This window comes from Neofelis nebulosa, chromosome 17 (assembly GCF_028018385.1).
Source record: "Neofelis nebulosa isolate mNeoNeb1 chromosome 17, mNeoNeb1.pri, whole genome shotgun sequence".
Lineage (NCBI taxonomy): Eukaryota > Metazoa > Chordata > Mammalia > Carnivora > Felidae > Neofelis > Neofelis nebulosa.
In genome coordinates this window covers 1,957,268-1,983,439 of record NC_080798.1, presented here as the reverse complement: position 1 = coordinate 1,983,439, position 26,172 = coordinate 1,957,268, and the positions used below count along the sequence as shown (strand labels likewise).

At 44.8% G+C, this 26,172-nt stretch overlaps 2 protein-coding genes across 5 annotated transcripts in view; one reads left to right on the top strand and one right to left on the bottom strand.

Annotated features, from left to right (window-relative positions):
* The window catches only part of PEG3 (paternally expressed 3), a 33,308-nt gene extending 32,772 nt beyond the window's left edge, over window positions 1–536 (bottom strand). For all 4 annotated transcript variants that reach the window (XM_058707475.1, XM_058707478.1, XM_058707476.1 and 1 more), the window contains exon 1: window positions 356–536. The gene's annotated coding sequence lies outside the window, so the exon portion shown is untranslated. The remainder of the gene's footprint in view (window positions 1–355) is intronic.
* Window positions 1–26,172, top strand: part of LOC131500085 (uncharacterized) — a 173,834-nt gene that overhangs the window by 2,233 nt on the left and 145,429 nt on the right. Inside the window, exons 6-7 of the mRNA XM_058708823.1 lie at window positions 76–218; window positions 900–1,670. Of these exons, the coding sequence (XP_058564806.1) occupies window positions 76–218; window positions 900–1,670 (914 nt within the window). The remainder of the gene's footprint in view (window positions 1–75; window positions 219–899; window positions 1,671–26,172) is intronic.

Here is a 26,172-nt window from a genome sequence, read left to right as displayed (position 1 = left end):
CCCCAGCACCCACCCTGGCGGGCTTGCCTGACAGAAGTCCGCGGTCATCCCGTCCCTGTCCCCCACCTCCACTAGGCAAGATGGCGCGGCAGCCCCCCGGCTCCGCGGCCACCTGAAAGGGGCAGCCGGTCCCTGAAACCCCGGCCAGACACGCAAGATGGCGTCCGCGGCAAGCGCGGCAACCCGAGCACCGGACCGGTTGAGAACCCCACCAGGCGGTGTCCGCCGGCTGCCTTCCCCCTTCCCCATCTGACCAGGGTCCCAGAGTGCAGCGTGTGACGGCCGTGCTGCCTCACGCGGCATCCGGACACCGTCCTGACACAGACGTGTAGCGCGGGGGTCCGGCCGGACTCACCTCCCCTCACCACACTGCCTCGGGCCCCACGGCTCGGCCCAGGAGCAGCCCGTGTGCACAGTCTAGCACGCCCACAGGGCCCCTGGCGCCCGGCGGCGCCACCAGCCCAGGGTGGACATGTCCGCTCCTCAGCTCCGACCTCGTCCTCCCCGCGGCTCCCAGCGTCTGCACCGAGCCTCTGCGCGCGACTCCTTGTCAGGCTCTCCGCAGAGGCGGGGCTGCAGCGCAGGCCAATGAGAGGCCGAGCTGCCCACCCTGGGCCCCCCTCGCCACGCCTCTGAGCGCTGCCAATCAGGCTGCGGTTGCCGTGGCGATGGCTTGGCGCGAAGGCAGGAGGTTGACGTCAACCCAGCCGACACCAGGGGCCCCTGACAGGGGTCTCGATAAGGGGGTGTGGGGGTGTGTGAGACCCCCACACAAAGAAACGGGGGTGACACGCAGAAGGGCTGACCAACAACTCCCAAACACAAAACCAATGAAGGAAAAAAAAAATACATTTGTCCAAAAAGTGGAAATCCTGCGGGCAAAACCATGTACGTTGAAGTGTGAAGAACGAGAAAGTGGGAGACGACACTTTTGCGTCCAGGACACGCGAGAGACGCGGGGCTAGTCCCTCCGTAAGCCAGGCTCTCTCGGGCGCCGGGCGGTACAGGCCGAACCGCGCCAGAAACCCGGGCAGCGAGGGAGGAGGCTGGCACCTCACGGGAGCGCACTGGCGCTGGCGGACCCGCTGTGGAGAGTCACGCGCGGACTGCACGCCGGGCCAGGCGGACCCCGCCGCAGCCCGCACAGACCCCGACACGGATCCCCACACAGACCCCGCCGCGGCCCGCACGGATCCCCGCAGCATCCCACACAGATCCCACAGCCACCCCGTCAGTACCCGCACAGATCCCCGCGGCCACCCCGTTAGCACCCGCACAGATCTCGACACGGATCCCCACAGCCGCCCCACACAGATCCCCGCGGCGCTCCGCACAGACCCCGCAATCTGTCCGGTAGCACCCCGCACAGACCCTGCGGCGCCCTCATACAGATCCCAGCAGCGCCCGCACGCAGCCCCCCCCCCCCACGCCCGGGGCACGGACCCCGCAGCGCCCCGAAGACTTCCGCAAGCCGCCCCACACGTGGCCCTGCACAGACCCCTCGCAGTGCCGCGCACGTGGCCCGGCTCAGACCCCGCGGACCCCCCACAGTGCCGGTGGGCACACGGCGGACCACAGAGGACACCGGGGAACCGTGGCCCGGGACAGCAGCGAGGCGCGGCTGTCCCCGGGGCTAGGGACAAATTGCTCACGTTTGTAGGAATGAGCTGGTAAGTGTTTTCATTTGTTTGTTAAGGATGCACACATTTGCAGGTAAAACTTGCGCAAAAGAATACAGGAAATCGCAAGCTGGTTACCTTGAAGGAAAAGGAATTGCGGGTGAGGGGAGGAGGATGAAGGGAGGAATTTTTCCCCTGCTCCAACCCATACTGTTTGTTATAAATGCGAATTTCTTTTCTAGCAGTAAGAGCAATGAATTATACAAAGTTCATTAACATACCATTGGTCCAACTGTTCCATGAAAGCAGAGAGAAGCAGCGAATGAAAGATTATATGCAAGCATGTTCGTGGAGCATCATTTTTTTATTAGAAAAGTGTACCCTGCAGAAGAATTAAGCTGTATTCTGGTCAATCCGTACACTGAAACTTTACCGTGGCCAATAAAAAATGTAGGATTTTAATTTTCAAGGAACAAATTCATTAGATGGTTAATTACAATAAGCAGGTTACTTACTAGCGCACAGAATATGGTGCCGAAAATGAAACGTTCTGTTCATACATAATAAGCATAAATAGAAATCTGTGGTTGCTTGCTACCTTAAGAAGCTACCGGCTTGGGGTGGGGGTGGGGGGGGTGTTTTAAGCTCCCCAAGTCTTCCAGTCTCCTCTCAGCCAGCAGCGCCACAGTGAACTTAAAATCTGAATGAAAACACTGTGTGTGCTGTGCACCTCCGAAACCTACTCCCCAGCAGCCTCTCGGGAAACTCGAGAGGCATGACTGCAAGTGAGTGCTACTACCCTTAGGTCAGAGGTTTTCACATCTGGCTACACCCCGGGATCAGCCGGGGAGCTGTTCACCCCTGGAGCTGCCCAGGGCCCCGCAGACGCGGTGGTTTTGGAGCTCCCCAGGTGATGCTGATATCTGCACGTGGTGCAGGAGGTGATGACTTTAACACATTCTACGACCCCGTTCTCTCTCCTCAAAGGCCTCTGCCTGCAGTACAAGTGTCTCTCTGGATCCTGGATCACTCATTCCCTTCAGATACCACAGGCCCTCGGGACTCCCGCAGTGACTACCCCTTTCCTCAGTGCTCCCTCCCCCTCTCCCTCCAAACCGCTCTTGACAGAGTGGACTGTCACTAACTCACCGGCCTCACTGCATATCCTCTCCCCCTACCATGCCACCCGATGAAACTGCTGAGCAATTCCCTATGCAGCTAGGAAACTTGACCTTAAACTCGCTTGATCCTTCCGTAACATTCAACATCCTCATTAAAAGAAACAATAACAAACAAAAACCCAGGCTATCTTATTTTTCCGTGACACGACACGACACCACCCTGGTTTTCAGTGGCCTCTTCTCCATTCTCTTAGCTGACTTTTGCTCTGTTCAACCTCTAAACGCTCACAACTCGGTCACTAGACTTCTCCATCAACATGCGCTCCCTAGGCATGGTTTAAATACCACCTAGACGCCAGCAGCTCCCAAATTTAAATCCTCTGCCACAGAACTTTCCACAGAAGCTCCTGTATCTGACTGCTCCACCTGCATATTCAACAGGAACTGAAAGCATTTTAAATAAATATTTAATTTCCCTTTTCCTCATTCTATAATTCTATATATTTCTATAAGCAGTACCAGTTGCTATAGCCAAAAATCTCACAATTGCTCTTGATTCTTCTTTTCCTTACTGTCACCATCTAAATCATCAGCAAGTCCTGCTGACCCTACAGCCAAGACATCCCAAATTTGTCCAGTGTTTTCCCTCTTTGTGACAGTCCTAATCACCGTGACTTCCCCTGGTTATTAGCCTACTCACTGGATCACCTGCTTCCACTCCAAACCCTTCCCTCCCAAGATTCTCTACACAGCACCAGGGTGATCTTTGAAGGTGAATAAGATGTCATGGACCAGCTTGAATTACCCCCTGCCCCCTACCCCCGTCGCACTTAAATATAAGTCTAAAACATGTACCATGAACAAGTCAAAAGAAAAGCCATCAATATCCTTTGTTATGGAAGTGTTAAATACTGGTGCTGTAAAATTTAACAGTCTTTTCCTTCATATTTCTGCTTTTTATTCCTTAAGAAATCCCTACCTACACGGAAGTCAGAAAGATACTCTAATAGCCTTGGTTGTTGTTGTTTTTAATGTTAACTTTTCTGTATGTTTTGTGGTAAGGATCTAATTTCTCTCCTGATGTATGTTTCTGCATATGAGTAGGCCTGTCCCACTAGTCTGTCCCACTGGCCCATTTGTCTATCTCTGTGTGTTAACACATCATAGTAATTATTACAGCTTTTGGTATCTTGACATCTGAAAGGGCATCTGCCCTACTTTGCTTTCAAGTGTCTTTGGCTATTCTTAGCCCTCCATCTCCAAATGACTTTTAGAATTAGCTTGTCAAGTTTGATGAAATATGCTATCAAGGGGGAACCTGACTGGCTCAGTCAGTGGAGCATGCGATCCCTCAGATCCCTCGGGGTAGTGAGTTCGCATTGAGTGAAGAGATAACTAAAAAAGAAAAACAACTGAAAAAAGATATCCCATTGGGATTTCAATTTGATTTTAGAAAGTCTTTTTTCCTATTACTTATCCAATCTGTTATTTGGGGTTACAACATGGTATAGTTGTGTTTTGTTTTGTTTTTTTTTAAATAACTTCGGGTATACAGGAAATTTGCAAAGATAGGATAAATATTCCTTACCCAGTTTCTCCTGATGTTAACATCTTACATAACCTTGGTACACTGTGAAAATGAAGGAATTACCTTAGTACAGAACTATTAATTAAATTACAGACTGTATTTGAATTTTACCTGTTTCTATAAATCTCTTCCTTCTGTTCTAGGATCCTAGCCAGGACACATTATTATTTCTTCTTAGGCAACTCTGGGCCATGATAGCCTCTCAGTATTTCCTTGTTTTTCATGACTTTAGCAGTTTTGAGGTACTAGTCAGGTTATTTTATAGAATGTCTCTCAATGAGTTGGTCTAATATTTTCTCATGATTTGTCTTGGATTAGGAGTTTTTGAGAAGAATTATCTGCTCTTCCTTTTCATATGCTGATTTTGTATCCAGTGAATTTGCTTACCCGTTTTATTAGTTCTAATACTTGTTAGTTTGTCTATAGATTTTCCTGGATTTTTTGTAATGTTAACATCTTTATTAATGATAATTTTTTACTCTAACAGTCAGAACTCATATCATGACCATTAATGCATTGACTAGGACCTCTGAGGTGGGGATACTTCCTATCTTTCACCAACAAGTAAAAATGTTCACAAGCTTTTTTGCAGAACCTCTTTATTGGGGGTTAAGGAAATTCCCTTAAGTTCTAGTTTTCTAAAAACTTTAGCATGGATAAGTTTAATTTTATACAATGACTTTTCTATATCTATTAGGAAGATTCAACTTTGTTATTTTATGCAATCTGTTAACATGGAGAATTAAGGCAAATTTTCTGTTGTTGAGACATGTTTGCATTCCTAAACCATACTTGACCATGATTACGAGGGTTTGATTTATATACACATACAGCTGTATACTACTGGTTTATATTCCATGTTTGTTTTTTACATCTAAATTCTTAATTATACTATCCGTGCCTGGTTTTAGTATCAAGGTTATACCGGCCTTATAAAATGACTTGGATTATTTTGCTGTTATATTCTCCACAATTGTTTATAAAAAATAGGGTTCTCTGCTTTTTGAAAGTTTAGTATAACTCACTGTAAAATCCAGATCTGATGTCTTTTTACATGGAATATTTTGGACTTCATTTCCTCATAAGTTTGGGACTTATTTGTCTTGAGTCATTTTGGTCATTTATATTTTACAAGAAAACTGTCGATTTCACTTAAATTTATTAGAATTGTTCACAGCATTCTCTTTGATTTTTAATCTCTTCTGCATTTGTAATATGTCACCTTTTCTAGTACCAATATCATTTATTCTTGTGTTCATCAGTTTTATTAAAGATTTGACAATTTTATGTTTTTAAAATGGTTTTTGGCTTTTTGACCATATTCTTCTTTTCCATTTAATTAATTTCTGTTCATTTTATTATTTCCTTCCTCCTACTTATTTGGGTTTCTCTTCCAAGCATCTTGAGTTGCATATTTACCTAATTTATTTTTAATCTTTTGTGATTTTTAACAGATACACTTAAGGCCGTAACTTTCTCTCCGAGTATCACTAGAACCGCTATCCATGTATTTCTGTTGTTCAGTACTGAGTTATATTGTTTCCATTAGATTTCCTCTTCATGACATTAAAGACTGCATGCATTCAGGTTCCCAAGTTCTTCAAAAGTCTTTTGATTATAGATTTCTAATTTAACTGCATCACAGCCAAATGATATCACCTATGAGTTATTATTTCATAGTTGTTAAAACTTCTTTTGCGATCTTAGGATGTAATCAATTTTTAATTGTTCAATGCGTTAGAAAAGAATGAGTATTCTGTAATTGTTAGCTACCAATTTTATTTGTGCTCATGAGATCTGGCTTATTAACTATGTGTTTACATTTTCAGAATTCTTACTAATTTTCTCTCTGCTTAACGTATCAGATCTAAATAGTTATAATAATATCACCTATTATGCCTTTGGTTTTATCCACTGCTCCTGATAATTCTTTTAGCTTTTGCTTTATGTTTCAAGGCCATATTTTTCGGTAGAAACAAGTCCATGATTTCCTCTTTTAAGGTGAACATCTAAGAAATTAATCTGACGGTTTACTTTTAACAGAAGAGTTATTAATCTTTCCCCATTTTAAATTTCTGATGTATTTGCTTGTTGAAATTTGCTTTTCCTTTGCTTATTTTCTCCTTTCTTGCCTTCTACTGAGTAGATCAATTTTTCTTTACTCCTTTTTCCCCTCTGCTAATGTGGAAACTCTCAGTTATATTTCAGTTACTTTATTGTCTATCTTTAAAGTCCTAATTTATACACAAGTGTGTATATATACTTTTTTTTTTTGCAAGTATACATATATTTTTAACAAAGCATAAAATAATAAAGGATATTCTGGAATAACAGCAATTTACTGAATTTCCTATTCCCCCTTCCTAGTTATTATCTAGAATTTTAGCTACACTTTTTATTTAAAAAATTTTTTTAGGTTTATTTTTTTATTTTGAGAGAGAGAGAGAGAGAGAGAGAGAGAGAGAGAACACGCAGGAGAAGGGCAGAGAGAGAGGGAGACAAAGAATCCCAAGCAGGCTCCGCACTGTTAGCACAGAGCCTGACATAGGGCTTGATCCCACAACCCTGGGATCATGATCTGAGCTGAAATCAAGGGCCAGACATTCAACCAACTGAGCCATCCAGGTGCCCCTTAGCTATACTTTAAAGAAAAAGAAAATTTGAGACTCAATAATTAATTATATTTGTCCCTATTTTGATAATTTATTCATTCTGATTTCTTAAATTTCACTCCTTCTCTCTAGATTCATCTGTTTTCTCATTGAAAAAAATCCTTTAATAAGTCTTTTAGTTATGGTATAAGGTAGTCTATTTGTATTTCTAAAAATGGCTTTAAAAGACATTTCTAAATGACAGTTTATCTAGGTATGGAATTCTAAGGTGACCCTCATAGTCTCCCCTTATTTTGAAGATTATTTTTTCTAATGTCTTCAGACACTTCTGAGGTCTGCTGTCAATTGAAATGTCCCACTGGAGCTTTTAGAATAGGTAGTATTGTGGATTCATTTTTATCCTGCTCAGGACTTGTGTGCCTGATGAAGGTTTTCTTTCCCTTCTGAAGAATTCACACCCAGTATGTCTTGGCCAAAATAGCTTTTTTTCCCATTCCAATTATATTCTCTTATTCTCAGCCTACTGGAGTATATTGGTCCTTCTTCATCTATCTTCCATTTATCTTCTCTATTTCTTGTATTCTTTTCTGGGTTGCTGAGTAATTCCTCTTCTTTAAAAAAAAAAATATATATACATATATCATATATGATATATGTACGAGATATATATGTATATATACATTTACATATATACACATATACACATACACACATAACATACACATTTTATTAAGTCAACTCTATGCCCAATGTGGGACTTGAACTCATGACCCCAGGATCAAGAGTCGTATGCTCTACCAACTCAGTCAGCCAGGCACTTCTGTAATTCCTCTTTTTAACTGCATCCAATAGAGTGTTTCCCTTGTTGTGTTTTACAATGGCTATATTTTTTTCATGTCTAAGATTTTCAATTGGTACTTTTTTATACCCACCTTTTCTCAAATGGATGAACATTTTATGAATACTGTTCCTTATCTTTCAAGAATCTTAAAGTCACACTAAAACTATCTGATTTGAATTGCATTTTGTCAGTGAATTCATGTCCTACCTGTTGATTTTGTTGTCTTGCTTATTATAGGTTTTCCTAAGTTTAATGCAGTGCTTTGCAATTTTGGTTTCTAAGTGTTTCTCCTATGGTATATCTTTATCCCCTTTTCCCCTTCTCTCAGAACTTCACTTTCTTCCACGTCTAGCTTTTTTTTTTTTTTTTCTTATTTTTTGGTTATCTCTACCTGCCCATGAGAAACTTACTCCTAAGACAAGTTTTATATTGTCAACTGGGGCTTCTGTGCCATGTGATAAGAGAATATATTATCCACCGAGCAAGATTTAAGCTTACTTAGGCTGGGTCCTCTCTACATGGCTGTCTTTTTACCTACTGCCACTACTCACAATATCGGCTGGAGCCCTGAGTAACCATCACTAGTTTCTTCCAGCCTTATTTCATGTCAGGAGAATCCCAGCCCAGCCCATTTGACACAAGGATCCTGGGGCCTCCAGATGCATCGGGGACTTCTGGACCTTGTTACTCTTCAGCAGTCCAATTGTGAACTTCCTCTATTTCAAGATCAAAAGTCCTGAAGGTTTATGTCTTTGAGCCCCACATATCCTTGCATTTTTCTGTTCAGTTTTTTGATCTACAGAGATGTCATAAACATCACTGCAAGTTTATATTAAAAAGAGATTGAAGTGTGCATGCAAAAGTTCACAGCACCATCTCAAAAACAGTATTTTCTAAATTATCTACAGCAGTAATCTCATTTCTTTCCCAAGTGTGCAGTGGCATTCTCCTGAGGCTGACAGACAGAATACTGAGGCAGAAGAGGATTTAGTTATTTTCATTTAAGCCAGATGTTGAAGAGATTTGCAAAAATATAAAACAATGCTGCTCTCCTCAGTGATCTTTTGTTTTGGGAATTAAGACATTTTCAGGAAAAAAAATGTTACTTACATTAAAATGTAATGGATTTACTACTGTTATTTTCATTAAAAAATTTTTTTTTAATGTTTATTTATTTTTGAGAGAGAGAGGGAGACACAGAGTGCAAGAAAGGGAGGGGGAAAGAGAGAGGAGACACAGAATCCAAAGCAGGCTTCAGGCTCTGAGCTGTCAGCACAGAGCCCAATGCAGAGCTCAACCCCACGAACCATGAGATCATGACCTGAGCCGAAGTCGGACACTCAACCAACTGAGCCACCCAAGTGCCCCTTACTACTGTTAATTTCAATGAACTAATATAGGTTTATAATTTTCATTTTAATTTCTAAAACTACATAGATAGAGTGATAGATACAATTCACATAAACAGAATTCTTTGCAGTCCTCAGTCATTTTCAAGAGTATAAATGGGTCTTAAGGTCAAGAAGTTTGAGAACATTTGGTCTACAATAAACCTGTAATAGATTGGGCTGTTGGGTGTTATGATCCCATGGTTTATCCCAGAGGTTAATACATGGAAGTCTCTCAGTAAATACTTATTCATTCATTCTTTCAACACATATTTGAGTGCCTACTACATATAAGGGCCAATGCTGAGGCCAGGTTCATGTTTCATTGTGAATGACACTGAAATGGCCCCTGCCCTAATTCATTTATTTGATAAATATTTCTTCAAGCTTCACTCTAGTTAGGAAGATACATACAGTAAGTTAGTTGACAAAATGAACCTTTAAAAATCGTGGTGAGTGCTTTGAAGAAGAAACCAGGATGTGGAAATGACGAGGGGTATGTTTGTGGTAGTTACAGAGTAGTCAGGGAAGGTGTCTCTGAAAGAAAAGCAAAGACCAAATGGTAAGAAAGAGCAAGCCCTGGAAAAAGCAAGGGGAATAATAATTTAGACAGACAATGTACAAAGCAATGCACAAAGGCCATAAAGGAAAAAGAGGAGGACACCAGGAAAAAGATAAGAGGACATCAGAATGGGTGGAGGACAGCAAAACTGGGATTGAGGGGCACAAAACAAGGTTGTCCAGGTATGTAAGAGCTAGCTCTTTAGGACCGTAGGCCAAGATGATCTTGAACTGAATCCCAAATGTGACGGGGATTTGTTAAAGACTTATACACAAGGTCTGACTTAATCCACTGTAAGATGATTCATGTTGCTGTGTGAAGCAGTGGAGATTCGGGGAACAGAGGAGTCAGCTGTCCAGGCAGAGGAGGACGGTGTCTGAACTAACATGGTGGCGGTAGACACAGGCAGAGATGAACAAACAGAGGATGTATTTTGGAGACGGAACAGAGACATCTTGCTGATAGAATCTGTGTGTGTGGCAAGGAAAAAAAAGTATCAGAAATGATTCCTGTGTTTCTCGTTTGGGCAACTGGGTAGATGGAAGTATTATTTAGTGAGTCTTTGAATCACATGTTTGGTGGGGGAAGAGCCTAAAATCAAGAGCTCTCTTTTGGATATGTTACATTTGAAATGCTTGTACTCAGATCAAGGATAAGGAGAGGCTGAATAGGGATTCTGGAGAGGTCTCTGCTGCAGCTCTAACTCTGGAAGTCCTCTGCACAGAGCTGGGTTGTTGCAGAAATGGGTTAAAATCAACACTTTGCGAAATAAAGAAAGAAAATCAGTTTTTCAGTGTTTACAACTTTTATGTATATATTCACTGCTGAATAGGTAAATATTTTAGTGTACAAATTTGTATAAAGTTCCTCAGTGATGCAGATCTAACTAATTTTCCTTAAGAGTAAACTTACTTTTATTTTTTAACTCTCTCAAGGAATTTTGGGACAACAGAAAACCAAACATTTATATTAAAGGCAACCAACTCTTTCACATAAACTGCTCCTAAATTCAAACATTAAAATAATAGCACCCCTGGGGCGCCTGGGTGGCGCAGTCGGTTAAGCGTCCGACGTCAGCCAGGTCACGATCTCGCGGTCCGTGAGTTCGAGCCCCGCGTCAGGCTCTGGGCTGATGGCTCAGAGCCTGGAGCCTGTTTCCGATTCTGTGTCTCCCTCTCTCTCTGCCCCTCCCCCGTTCATGCTCTGTCTCTCTCTGTCCCAAAATAAATAAAAAAAAAAAAAAAAAAAAAAAAATAAAATAAAATAAAATAATAGCACCCCTAAGCAGTTAAATTACATATAAGATGAGGGCTAGGCAAAGGACAACCCTGTCATAAATCAGAGGTTGTAAGAGGAAACCATGTCGGGGCGCCTGGGTGGCGCAGTCGGTTAAGCGTCCGACTTCAGCCAGGTCACGATCTCGCGGTCCGTGAGTTCGAGCCCCGCGTCAGGCTCTGGGCTGATGGCTCGGAGCCTGGAGCCTGTTTCCGATTCTGTGTCTCCCTCTCTCTCTGCCCCTCCCCCGTTCATGCTCTGTCTCTCTCTGTCTCAAAAATAAATAAAAAACGTTGAAAAAAAAAAAAATTTAAAAAAAAAAAAAAAAAAAAAAAAAGAGGAAACCATGTCAAGTCTGGCAGACAGTGTTAAGGTCCAGAACTATGAGAGTTCCTGTATGCCAAGAAGGCTCACCCGCCATCCAGTGTTCTCACATGCCCCCAGCCAAGAGGGCACTGGGCACCTTCTCTCATCAGAGGCAAAAGCATTCAGAAGTCAATTATCACATGTTAATCAAAATACTTATTTGGAAAACGCAGGGTTATTCACGCACTTTTCTTGTGAACTGGTTTATCAGCCAGAAAGCTCTAATCCTGACCTGGGAAAATGGCAGACGCTCATCTATTCAACCGTCTGCGAAATAGGTGTGGAATTTCAACTACGTCCAGACACTAGTGATACAGCAAAAAAAGAAATAGTCTTTGCCTGAGTGGGACGTATATACATCCACAGATGAAACCCAACAATCAAATACCCACACAATGTGAGGGACAAGCAGTAAGTGTGCTAAAGACACACACGTACGCTGCGAGTGTGACCCAGAGCCGGTGCTGAGGAAAGACGGCCGATGCCTAATGAACAGTGTGTACAAAGGTTAGGAGGCAGAGAGGAATATGGGAGCCACAGAACGGGAATACAAAGTGGCATAAGCCAGATGCTGCAGAGAAAAGTCAGACCCTGCAGGGTCCTGAAGGCCATTTAAGGACCGGAGATCCCTGGCAATCATGATCTCCAGGACACAGCAGGAATTCCTCCTAGGGGCGACCACCACTCAAATCTCACCCAAGTCTCCTGGAAAATGGCACAAGTGCCACACATACTCACATGCTGACACCTCAGGACGTGACCAAGGTGATATGGAGAGGTGATCCAGCTTTCACAGCGCAGATAGGCCAGGAGAGGAAAATGCATTCTTACCTGGCTGGTTTTGCCAAAGGCCCATCACGAGATATATCTGAAGAGAACAAGAAAAAGGCGATCATTCAGATAAAAGTAAAAAAATGACTCATAAAGCAGAAAAAAGCTGGAGATAAGAGATACAGATTTTACAAATTCTATGTATTAAACATAATAGAAAATTCCCAAAGAATGAGAAATAGCTCATGGAATGATCTCCAAGATACACTGTTAAGTGAAAAGCCAAGGAGTTAAACATTTCATTGGTTAAATTAAAAGGGAAACGAATATATACCTATATTTCCTTTTTTTTTTTTGAGAGAGAGAGACAGAGTGAGCAAGCGCATGCATGTGTGCGAGTGGGGAAGGGGCAGAGAAAGAGGGAGAGAAATCTTAAGCAGGCTCCACACTGTGAGCGGAACTCAATCCCATGACCTGAGATCATGAGTTGAGCCGAAACTACGAGTCAGACCTTTAACCGACTGAGCCACCCAGGTGCCCCCTACGTTTGCTTCTGTATGCATAGAATAACTTTGGAAAGATTATTCACAAAACTAGTGACACTGGCTGTCAATAGGGAGGGAAGGGAACTGGTGGCTGGAGACTGCATGTGGGAAGGAAATTTTCACTCCATACCCCTTTCTCCTTTTTGAATTTTGAGTCACATAAATATATTACCTATTAAAAACTACAGCAAACACATTAATATTAAATAAGATTTGACTAACACATATGAAAATTTAATGAGAAGGAACATTTTCAAGGAAAATAAAAATGACCAGAACCGACTATCAAAGGGATAGGAAAAAAGAAGTTACGAAAAATCTTTTCACGAAGAATTTCTATGTGTTAAGATCTCCCAATACATTTTAATAACCTAGCACCGGGATTTTAAACCGCACGATCTCTAGGAGATTAAAAACTAATACTTATTGAGCACCTTTCTTGTGCTACGGACTGCATTAAGCGTTACATGTTTTTTGTAGCTCGTCCTTCAAACAGGCGAGACAGGTGTCCTCATCTGCTTTACATACAAGGAAACTAAGGCTCACGGAGTCTCACTCAAACTTGTATGCCTTGTAAATGACTCCAGAGGTCAGACTCTTCAACCACTATGCTACGTGATTCTATGCTAACAAATTGGAAAACCTGAAAGAAATGCATCATTTTCTAGGGAAGCAGAAAATAACGTGAAATCTCGGTTGACTGGAAGTGTCCTACAAATGCCTGAGGACTAATTACTCTCAGTCTGCACAAATTGTTACAGGGCATTAAAAAAGGCAGATGGCTTGCCAATTCCTTTAACTAAGTTGGGAGAGTGGCTTTCAGGAACATTTTTCTTACAATGACAATGTGTTACCAGAGCAGCTATCTTGTTGTGGTACTTGCTCTGTGTCGGCCACCAGGTTAAGCACTTTAAAAAATGATCTGGGAGCCACTTGGAAAACAGTCTGGCAGTTCCTTAAAAGGTTAAACAGTTACCAGAGGACCCGGCAATTCCATTTCTAGATGAAATGAAGCCATACGCCCACATAAAAACTTACATGAATGTTCACAGCAGCATGATTGTAATAGCCAAAATGTGGAAACAACCCAAAAGTCCCTCAGCAGATGAATAGATAAATAAAATGTGGTCTACCCATACAACAGACTATTTGGCAGTAAAAGAGAATGAAGTGCTGATACATGCCACAACATGGGTCAACTTTGAAAACATTATGCTAAATAAAGGAGCCAGTCATAATAGCTTGCACATTGCATGCTTCCATTCATATCAACTGCCCAGAACAGGCGCATCCGTAGAGATAGAAAGATTAATGGTTGCCTAGGGCTGGGGAACAGAGGAATGGAGTGAGGGTTTCTTTTCAGGGTAATGAAAAATGTTCTAGGGGGCACGTGGGTGGCTTAGTCGGTTAAGCGTATGACTCTTGATTTGGGCTCAGATCATGATCGTTATGGTTTATGAGTTCGAGCCCTGCGTTGGGCTTTGTGTGTGTCTGCTTGGGAATCTCAGTCTCCCTCTCTCTCTGCCCACCCCCCCCCCCCACCCAGCTCACGCCTGCTTTCTCTCTCTAAAAAATAAAAATATGTTTTATAATGTTCTAAAATTGCTTGTGGTGATTGTTCCGCAATTCTGTGAATATATTAAACACCACTGAATTGTACACTATAAATGGGTGAATTGTACGTTTTGTGAATTATATCTAGATAAAGTTATTAGAAAAAATATGTATCTGGATGAATTCTCCCACTAATCTTAATGAAATCAGAACTAATATATTTATTTTATAGATGAGAAATTTGCAGCTCATCAAAAGATGTCATCTCCTCTAAGTCACGATCTAATTGGCTGAGAAAGCCCGATTCAAACCTAGGTCTTTCGGTCTACACCCCTTACTACTTCCCAATACAATCCTCTTCAAATACAGTGAAGATCTCCAAGAAATGGCCCCCTTTATTGAGAACAAATAAACTGATGACTAACGGATTCACAAAGGCAATCTCCTCAGAACAAATAATTCCTACAGTACTAAGCATTCCAAACCTAGAGTAGGAGGGAAGGCTGCCCATTTAAGAACCTAGCAAATGTTTTTCATTCTCAAATGGGTCTTCCTTTAAGAGTGCCCTGGAGAATACTAAAAGTAATAGCTATCATTTATTCAACCCTTACAATGGGCAGGGCCTGGCACCAAGCCTTTCTGTGCATTATGATGTTAAATCCGCACAACTCCGTGAGGCAGATACTATTATTATCCAGGTGTTATAGTTCAGAGGCAAGCCTTGAGAGTTGAGAGGTTAGTTATCTCATCCCAGGTACATGCTAGTAGGCAATAGAGTCAGGAATCAACCCCAAATCTGTGAGATGCCCGAGCTCCCAGCCACCATGGGGTACATCGCCAGGCTATTAAATTTGAAAGCCATGATGAAATGTTATTCTTGAAAGGAAGGCAGATGATAAAAACTTGGCAAATGTCAAGGAACTGCTTTCTTTAAATAGTTCTCTGAACCCTTGCCATTTTCAGGCAACTTTCTTCACACTTCCAAGGAGGAAATAAATTTCTCTGCTTTGAAAATTGTACCACTTCAGTGAAGTAAAAAAATCTCACATTTTAACAACACAGCACAGGGGTTTTCAACCCCAAATATATCTTATTGTGAGATAATAATAGCAAATATTAATTGAGAATTAATGTGTGCCAGCAATTTTTCTAAGCACTTTATAAAAGTGTTAGCTTATTCAATTTTTTAGACAACTGTCTAAAGTGGGTACAATTATAATCTCTATTTTAGGGATGAGGAAAGGGAGGGAGGGTGGTTGAGTGACCAGCCCAAAGTCATAATAAGTGGCCAGAATTTAAACCCAAGTCACCTAGTGTCACCCTCTAACCCTTAATTGTATTCAACTAACTCTCAGAAAAGAGCGTGAGATACCTAATACGTGATTCACTAGACTCCCGACACTGAGCAAGACCTTCCACATGTATTATGTCAACCTAACAGCCCAAGGAAGTAGGTATGTCAGTAACAACGCCTACCTGCAAGGCGAGGAACATGAGGCTCGGAGGGTAACCTGCCCAAATACATACAGTGAACGCGTGTCAGAACCAAGTCTTTCCAACTCCAGATCACACCACCGTCACTATGCCATGAAATTCTGTGGTGGAGTCAGCAAACCACAGCGGGCAGGCCAAATCCGGCCCTCCGTCTGTTTTTGTACAGTCCACAAACAGCACGGTTGAATTTGAAAGTGGTTAAATGGTTTTTTAAAAAATCTAACGAATACTGTTTCTTGACACATGAAAATTACATGCAATCCAAATTTCAATGTCCATAAATAACATCCTCTTGGACACAGCCACACCCATATTTACATACTATCTACGGCTGCTTTCATACTATAGTGGCTGAGTAATTTCAACGGACACCACATACCCCACAAAGCGTGAAATATTTACTATTTGGCCCTTTACAAAGACGGTTTGCTGACCTCGTTCTTTAGTATTACATTTAAAACTCTTAGCAAGGGGCGCGCGGGTGGCTCAGGTGGTTGAGTGTCTGACTCTTGATTTCAGCTCAGGTCATGATCTCGTGGTTTTGAGAGTTCAAGCCCCACGTTGGGCTCCGCGCACTGTGCAGAGCCTGCTTGGGATTCTCCCTCTCTCTCTCTGCCCCTTTCAAATAAATAAACTTTAAATAAAAACAAAACTTAGCAAAATGGGAGAGTATAAACAGTGCTTCCCAAAGGAAAGAAAAAGCATGACCCCGAAGGGTGACCAGAGTAGGAACAGAAACTTCCTTCCAACTTTCAAGGAACAAGTAATTTCTCTGTTCCATAATGTGTTCCAGGGCCTAGAGAACAGTGGAGGGCTTCCCAGCTCCTTTTAATTAACTAGTTCACAGAGGTTTACAATCCCCAAGCTGTTTTAATTGGAAGGAATGCTGCAGAATGAAAATAACAACAGCTGATAGTTATGGAACTTTCTCTATGCTGCCAGGTGCTGTGTTAAGTCAAAGATGGCCATTTAATCCTCTTGACAACAAGGGAAGGTAGAGTGCTATTGTTGCTCACTTCTGTGCATGAAGTTAGAGCCTCAGGAGGTCAAGTGCATTGCTCAAGGCACCCAAGTTGGTCACAGCTCAGGCCTCTAATCTTGTTTCCACCTTCAGAGACTACACTCTTAACACCACACCATTTAATTTTAACCTAATAAATCTGCAAATATTAGGAAATGTACAATTTCCTGAAAAAATATAAAGCACCCAAACTAAAAAAATAATATTGGGGGGGGGGTTATAAACTTCCTACCAACTCCCAGGGAGCAAAGAATTATGAGCCACAAAATGGTCTGAGTCATAAAAAACAGGTTTCCCAATGAATTTTATGCCCTAGTCTTTGGGTTGCAATAGCATCCATTTCTTGACCTATCATCTTCTCTGTCCCCAAAAAGAATCCCTACAAGTGAATAATAGCTAACGTTTTTATCTGGACTTTGCGCCAAGGCACTATGACTTTCTATGCAGTAACTCCAACCTAGGAACAATGATCTGCAGAGACACAGAAAGGCTGAGCGGTTGTGCACAGACTCACAACTTGCAAGTGAGAGGACTTGGATCCAAGGCCAAAGCAGGCAGCAAACAAAGTCAGCATCTTTTTTTAATTTTTTAAAAAAATGTTTATTCATTTTTAAGAGGGAGGGGGAGAGAGAGAGAGAGAGAGAAGGGGAGGGACAGAGAGAGAGAGGGAGACACAGGATATGAATGAAGCAAGCTCCAGGCTCTGCGCTGTCAGCACAGAGCCCAATGGGGCTCGAACCCAGTAACTGTGAGATCATGACCTGAGCCGAATTCGGAGGCTTAACCGACTGAGCCACCCAGGCACCCCCAAAGTCAGCATCTTTAATACACTTCCTATGATCCTATGGTTATGAATCTGAAGAAAATCCTATCGGTGGCATTCCCACCACGCCTGAACAAGTCTGGACAATTCCTTTAAACTCCCAACAGAGCAGTTCGGGACCCAAAAGATCTTCCTTGAAAAGAGGTGGGATCCCACGCCCGGTAAACGCTAGAACCCTAACAGCACTACATCAAAGACCACGCGTTGCACGACCCCGTTTGCACGGAAGGCCCGGAGGAGGGACACGTAAAGAGACAGCAAGGACTGCAGCGGCTGCGAGGGGCTGGGGGCCGCTGCCGAAGGAGGCGCACGGGGTGCGAGGGGGTCCTGCGAGGGGTGTCGGAGTCGGCCTAAAACGGGATCTGGGGGAGGGCTGTACAACTTTGGACACGTGCTCTCAAGGACAGCGGGGCTGCGCACTTACAGGGGGTGGGTTTTCACGCACGGACACACCCATCTCTGCGAAAGCATCCTCGCGGCCGCTCATGCTCATCCAGAACCCCGCACCCAGGCTTGCTCTCCCTCGGGTCTGCGACGCTCACGGGAAATCCCCAGTGCAGAGAGCACGCGGACCTGGGCAGGGCACAAGACTGGCGGGCCTTCGGCAGCTGCTCCGGAAGCCGCTCAGGGGACTGTTCAGGGGACTGCTCAGGGGACGCCTCAGGAGTCGCCGCTGGAAGAGGAAACCCAGGGTCCAAGCGGCCTCGCGGGCTCGAAGTAGACGCCCAGAGCGACGGCCCTAGAAGGCGCCACCCCCAACCCAGGGCCTGACTCTCTGCGCATGCGTCCTGGGGTAGGCCCAAGCCAGGCCGTGGGAGTCCCCCGCATTCGCCCGTGGCTACGGAGAACAGGCAGTAGAACCACGTACCCGTCTTGTTGTGGTCTTACAGTTGCCGGCCTCCAGGCGCTTCCCCGGCTCGCAGAGGAGGACCAGGTGGGGCCCAGCGAACAGGCATTTCCCAGTCAGGCCATGGGTACTGAGTGCGCACGCGCGCCCTGCCACCCCGGCGCAAGGGCACCTGGGAAGCCCTCGGTGGCGGGAGAACAGCCCTGCGGCGGCGGAGAGACTCTCAGCTGGGACAGTGGGACGTCCGTCGTCGTGCCCGGGGGCCTCAGGTGGTGTGTTTTCAGTCGCCTTACCTTTACGTCATGATCTAAGCACTGCGCTAATCGATACAAAGTAAGTTCCGGTTTAAGAATTTTTACCATATCCATTCTATTCCGGCGGAAAAGAGAACTGATTCCAGCAGTTGACTAAAATCACAGCCCTGTCAGGGCAAGTGCCCACAGTGCCTGGCGCAGAACCGATGCTGCCTGACTGCTCCCCGAACGGCTGGACGAAGTCCCCCCAAACGGGCATGCTGTGTCTGGACCCAGTTGCTGGTAAGCGAACCATCTGTTAGATGGGTCGATAAAACCAACTTTTCGTTTGTCGCAGAATAGCCTGGGGTGAGAGGTAGGGTTGCGGGGTTCAGCGAACGCAAACGGAATAACCCAGTTAAATCTGGATTTCGGGGAGATGACAATCTTTGTAGGATTAGGTAGGTCCCACTTGGGCACACTGGGTTTCCTATACTTTTATCTGAAACCCCAGTGAGAAGGCAACGTGGTCAGGTGGGGAGGGAAGACGACTGCATTCCTCTTAGACAACCGAAGAAGGAAACGAAAATGGGTGTCTGTAATTTATAAATAATTACCGAGCAGGTCTGAAGACCATCCTTGAGAAGCTTTGATTTATAAAGTGCCTGGCTCTCTGCTAAGGGTTGTATTTATGTTATCTTAAATGTTTGTTTATTTTTGAGAGAGAGAGAGAGAGAGGGTGAGGGAGTGGGGGAGGTGCAGCAAGAGAGGGGGACTGAGGATCCGAAGCGGGTTCTGTGCTGACAACAGAGGGCCTGATAGGGCTGGAACTCGAGAACCGTGAGATCATGACCTGAGCCAAAGTCAGATGCTCAACCGACTGAGCCACCCAGGCACCCCCTACGTTATTTTAATTGAAATTCCGTTCGCAGTGGGGTAATTCTTCTTACTTTACCAATGAGGAAAGAAGCTCCGAGATAGAAAGTCACTTGTACGTTCCCACATTTTTATTCAGTCACCCCCAAACTATTTACTGAGAACTGACTGAGTGCTGATCTGGTGTTTTGATTCCACACACAGTCAGCCTCCTGAGCTGGAAAATTCCATTCCCTGCCCACTCCTCAGCCTCCCTCCCTTTCCCCACTCCAGCTGCAGTTTCCATGGTAACAGGCAGACTCTGCCTCCATAGCTAACAAGAGCTAAGAGCTCTTGAGGGGGAACAAGCCAGAACCATTGACGTCAACCTAGCCTGGCTGGGGGATGGGGAGGACTGCCTGAAGCCTTCAAGCCTCCTCCATCGGTGATTTATGCAAGACTTTTATATGTGTGAAAAATCTGTCCTTGGATGGGGGGAGGGGGGTCTCTGCAGAAGAACAAAATTTTGGCTCTGTGAACCTTTGCGGAGTCCACACGGTTGTGGGTTTTCAGTTCAGAAGCTGCTGCAAGCAGCAGTGACGTTAACATGCGTATATACCATTCATTAATTCATTTAGTCTGTCATTCAACCAGTAGTAATTGGTGGGGTGGTGGCATTCTATGTGTCAGGCATTCTGTTGCTAGAGCCTGAAGATATGATTGCTGTCACCACATTCATGGTTGGGGTGCCTGGGTGGCTCAGTCAGTTAAGCGTCTGACTTTGGCTCAGGTCATGATGTCATAGATGGTGGTTTGGGCCACATCCGGCTCTGCCCACTGTGGATCCTCTGTCTCCCACTCTCTGTCCCTCCCCCCCTTGCTCGCGCGTGCTCTCTCTCTTTCTCTCTCTGTCCCTCCCTCCATCCCTCCCTCAAAAATAAATATACATAAACACACACACAACACCCAAAAAGCCATTCATGGTCTCTACCTTCCTGTTGCTTACAGTCTAGCAGGAGAAACATGTATTTATTTGCTCATTCTTCAGTATATTCTGAGAGGCCATTATGTGTGAGGCATAGATTAGAATCTGGAGGACACAGAGGTGAGTTTTAAAAACAAAACAGGGGGGCGCCTGGGTGGCTCAGTCGGTTAAGCGTCCGACTTCAGCTCAGGTCATGATCTCACAGTTCGTGAGTTCGAGCCCCACGTCAGGCTCTGTGCTGACAGCTCAGAGCCTGGAGCCTGCTTCGGATTCTGTGTCTCCCTCTCTCTCTGACCCTCCCCTGCTCGTGCTCTGTCTCTCTCTGTCTCAAAAATAAATAAAACATTAAGAAAATTAATAAATAAATAAATAAATAAAAACAAAACAGGGGCACCTGGGTGGCTCGGTTGGTTAAGCGTCCAGCTTCGGCTCAGGTCATGATCTTGCGGTCCATGAGTTTGAGCCCTGCATCAGGCTTTGTGCTGACAGCTCAGAGCCTGGAGTCTGCTGTGGATTTTGTGTCTCCCTCTCTCTCTGCCCCTTCCCCACTTGGCGCTGTCTCTCTCTCTCTCTCTCTCTTTCTCTCTCTCTCTCTCTCTCTCTCTCAAAAATGAATAAATGTTAAAAACAATTTTTTAAAATAAAACACTGTACTGCATGGAAATGACTGATGGGATCAACGTCATATGTTAAACAGATCTTCGCAAACACAGCAAATATTTGCTGGGCACCTCCTATGGTGTCAGGCACTGTTTTAGGCAAAGGGGCTATAGCAGTGAGCACAATAGATTTGGTATCTATTCTTATGGAGCCTACATTATGGTAGAAAAAGACAGAAAATATGTAAATGAATCAGTGTTCTTTCTTACAACAAATAGGATACTCAACTTAAATTGACTTAAATAAAAATGATTTATCGGCCCAATTAATTGGAAATGCCAGAGATATAGATGGCCTCATCAATATTTATAAACATGATTTATATTATTGCACACATTTGTAGTTTTCCTGCCCAGTACTCTTTCTCCCTGCTTCTTGCCACAGCCCTCCTTGGTATGGGGAACTGATGGGTATCTGACCCAGGTGTGGTCAGTCACTCTGCTCCATTGCTGTGCCTGTAGTGATTGGTTCAGGGATGAGTACGTGACTCTAGATGAGCCACTCAGAGACTTACCTGGAAGTGTTCCCTGGGAGGTATGAGGAATGACATTCTCCTTGCTAGGGTGTGCACCTGGGCTATGGCCATCTTGTCTGCCTCTCAGGGAATAAAGCAAGAGAGTTAGAGTCCCCTACTCTCTTCTGCTGCTTAGGTTAGAAAATGTATGTACTGTGCTTAGCATAACGTAAGCTCTCAATGCACATTAGCCAGTGTTGTTAGTGAGTTACAAAAGGGAGCAGCGAGAGGAAATTCTTTGTAGGGACTGGAAGACTGTGGGTTTGTTGACCACTTCAAAGTAAATGCAAATCAGGTCTCTTGGAGGGCATGGAATGAAAATGAATGGAGGTACACAGTGTAGAGGAATGTGTTGTCCAGGCTGTGGTGAGGTTTTATGAGCTATCCCGGATTCACTGCATAGCCCAATTCCCTGGATTCAGAATGCTTGGACCAACCCATCAAGCTTTCACTGACACGGCCTTGGTACGTCCGGACTGCTGTAATGGAAGTATCATAAACTGGATGGCTTATAAACAACAAGTATTTATTTCCCACAGTTATGGTGGCTAAGAAGTCCACGATCATGGTGATGGCATATTTGGTGTGTGATGACAGCCAACCGAAGGGTACAGTTTGACCCACAACAGCAAGTGTACCGCCCTCTTTGCTGGTTCTTCTGCTTCTGCTTTTCCTTCCTTCTTCCCTTCATTTCCCAGCCTAGGCCAGTGTGAACTTTCTAAAATGCAGATAGGACCAGAGGCCTGCTGTGAGTTTGGGGGCTCATCGGGGCCTGTTTTTTTCTTTTTTTTTCCTGTATTTCAGGAAATAAGGCAGAGCCACCTTAGTCACTCTCTGCCCTCTTTTTGGATGGTGAATGTGGAAGCCTTGAGAAGGATGGAGCCTTGAGTCAGAATGCTTCAGTTAGCGCTTGTCTCCTTTCTCCTCTCCTACCAATTTTCCTCCCCTTATTTCTCAAGGACCCAGTTCTTCTTGGAGAGGGGAGCACAAGGTAGAGGGTAGGAAATGTATTCCCAACACCATCTGCCTCAGTTGGCCTTTTTCTCTCTCAGTCAGGGCCAGTGTAGGGGGTATAATGGTGGCCTGCCCCCAGAAAGATACATCTTCATCCAAATCCAGAGAACCTGTGAATGTTACCTTATTTGGGAAAAGGCTGTTTGCTGGTGTGATTAAATTAAGAGTTTTGACGTGAGATCATTATGGATCACTCGAGTGGACCCTACCAATGACCAGTGTCCTTATAACACTGAGGCAGAGAGGGGCACCTGGGTGACTGTTGGTTAAGCATCCAACTCTTGGTTTCAGCTCAGGTCACGATCTCACGGTTTGTGAGTTTGAGCCCCGCACTGGGCTCTGCTCTGACAGCATGGAGCCTGCTTGGGATTCTATCTCCCTCGCTTTCTGCCCCTTCCCCCGCCCTTCAAAATAAATAAACATTTAAAAAGAGCGAGGCAGAGAGGTTAGGTGGAAGAGAAGTCAGTGCGGAGGTGGAGGCAGGTGCATCCAGTGGGCAATTGACTGACGGGGGCAGGACTCTCACCCCGCCTGAGTCAGGCCTCTGGGAATTGCTTATCCACTCACTGTTGGTGTGTGATGGGGGAATACTTGGTTTGCTTCCCTGCCCCGACCTGGGTGTGACGCCTCACTCTCAAGGAACCTAGCAGCTAGTGAGCTCTGCATAGGTATCTGAATCCATTGCCTAGGATGCTCTGCACTCACCACACAACCGTCCCTGTGCAAGGAAGCATGGCATGAATTAGCAAAGGAAAAACACCAGGACAGGTCATGAGGGAGACCATGGAAGGAAGGAAGAAGCACTATACAGTTTTGTGCCTTTTTTCCTGGTTTTGAACAATTTCCATTTTGCACTGGGCCCTGCAAACTGCAACCAGTCCTGCCTTCAGGAGTTAATACTTTACCCCCAGTGGGTGTATACGATCAACTCTACCTCTTTCAGGAACTCCTCTGCAGAAATATGCACCTAAACATGATCCTGGTCTTGCAGAGAACTAGCCATCTGCCTGTGGTGAAGCACAGCTCTTCTCGGAGGCCAGGGCAGAAACTTGGCCTGTGTCCTTGTCAGTCTCCTCAGCACACCTGATATAGCCCATCACTCACCAGCCCTGCCAATTTGGCCCCCTGAAATAGCTCTTTTCCTCAGGCCTGATCTCATTGTTTCCAGTACAGAGAGGGCCACCACTACCACCGCTTGGACCCTGCAATCAAGTCCTAATCCCTTTGCATTTTTACCTCTTCGAATCCATTCTCCATGCCTTTTAAAAATGAAAATCAGACCATCATTCCTCTACCTAAAATCCTCCAAAAGATTCCTGCGGCTCTTTGGCTGAAGTCCCACCTCCCCTCCAAGGTTCGTGTGGAGTGGAGACTCCCAAGTTCTGTTTGGAAAGTCCATAGAGTGGCAGTTTTGGCTTAGAAAACAGAACGTGTCTAGAAGCTATATTTGCATCACCTTATGAACAACTACATCATATTACTGTTCTAAGAAAATAGACAACGTTCATCAATACATACTTGCATTTTGGGGTGTGTGTGTGTGTGTGTGTGTGTGTGTATGCATGCGTATACCTTGATATAGATACAGGGAGGTGACACATAGTAACAGTAAAAATATTCCCATTCTCTTATGGTTACATTCCAGATATATTTTGGAATTTAGTTCATTGGACAGTAATCAGGGCCTTTCTCCGTAGTGGCCATTGTGAAGGGGATTCAGGACACTGAACGGTTTTATTAGAGCATGAACGGGGATAGACTATCAGCCCCAAGATCCAGGGTTAATCAGTGGGAAAGATCATTACCAGTGTTTGTCTGGTTTTGAAATGTGGATGGAACTTTGGAAGATTGGAAGTTCCAGTCCCTGTCCCCCACACCCACACATCCCATAGACTGCACTGCATATATTGTGTGGTCCTTGCCTGGCCTTCAGCCCAGGAATCAAGAGAACATTCTGAGGTGGGGCATTGGCGGGAGGCCATGTGTGAACTTTTGAAGCTCACTTTCCTCAGAGAGCACAGGCTTCGGCCAGAAATCTCCCTTTCAACCTGTCTCCAAATTTCTGTACCTGTTCAACAGTTGATCACCTCCCACCATCTCAGAACCTGTCAACTGGGTCCTTTTGTATCTGTTCCATCACCATGTCTATGTTGCCAGCTTGTCTCTCTGGACAACTGTCTCCTACATGTGCTCCCTCCTCCTGTCACCTCCCACCCATTCCGCCAAACATCCAGAGTGGCTTCCATGGCCCTTACAATAAATTCCAAGTCCCTCAACCTGGGTCACATGAATACCTCTGACCTGGCTCTTTGTCCCAGACTTCGGCTTCCTCTTCATCCTTGTCTCCTAGCTCCCCCCGCCTCCAGCCGTAATGACCTTTCTTTCTGTTCTCTGTGGAGCCCACGCTTTCTCTCAAGATTTGTCTGGGCTCATTGCCCATGCTTTGTTCCTCGCCTTCTATTTTGTATTAACCATGTTTACAGCTTCTGTAAATGTGATGCTGTCATATCTGCCCTACATGCCTATACTGGACAAGCCAGTATCTTATTTTCTGGATAAGCCAGTAGTGTGCCTATGTCTCCTTGCCACGGCCTCCTGCCTCCCTCACTGCACCCCCCTCCTCAGGAGAAGCCTTCTTCCTGGGGGTGTGCTTTTTTTCCAAATGCAGATTCATCAATCCCCAGTCTATACATTCCTGACCACACCACCTTTTGTCAGCTTCTCACACTCTGGACCACCATTCCTGTGCTTTAGTTACCCCAGAGCCAGGTACCAGAGGACCAGGGACATCACCTGTGCCCCACAACCCACTGAAATTATTCAGTGTAGCGAATCCTAACCTGACTTATTCTACCTCCCCTGTTCCTTTTTTTCAGAGACCACAATAAAGGATCTTACCCACATTTCTCCCCGGCTCCCTCTGCCTCCTGACTGGCCCTTTAGACCTGCAGGGCATGGTGTGCCCTTCTTGGGAATTGTAACAAACTATCTTTTTTTTTAAAGCTTGCTTGCTTGCTTGATTGATTGATTGATTGTAATCGCTATACGCAACAATGGGGCTCAAACTCAACCCCAAGATCAAGAGTTGCATGTTCCTCCAACTGGGCCAGCCAGGTGCCCCAACAAACTATCTTTTTTTTTTATTTTTTATTTTTTTTAACGTTTATTTATTTTTGAGACAGAGAGAGACAGAGCATGAATGGGGGAGGGGCAGAGAGAGAGGGAGACACAGAATCGGAAACAGGCTCCAGGCTCCGAGCCATCAGCCCAGAGCCTGACGCGGGGCTCGAACTCACGGACCGGACCGCGAGATCGTGACCTGGCTGAAGTCGGACGCTCAACCGACTGCGCCACCCAGGCGCCCCACAAACTATCTTTTTAATGACAGTCATCTTCTGATCTGTTGGCCTTGCTGCACCTCACATTTCCTGTTGATATACTATATTTTAGAACACATTCTCACACCAGTTCCTTCTAAATAGCC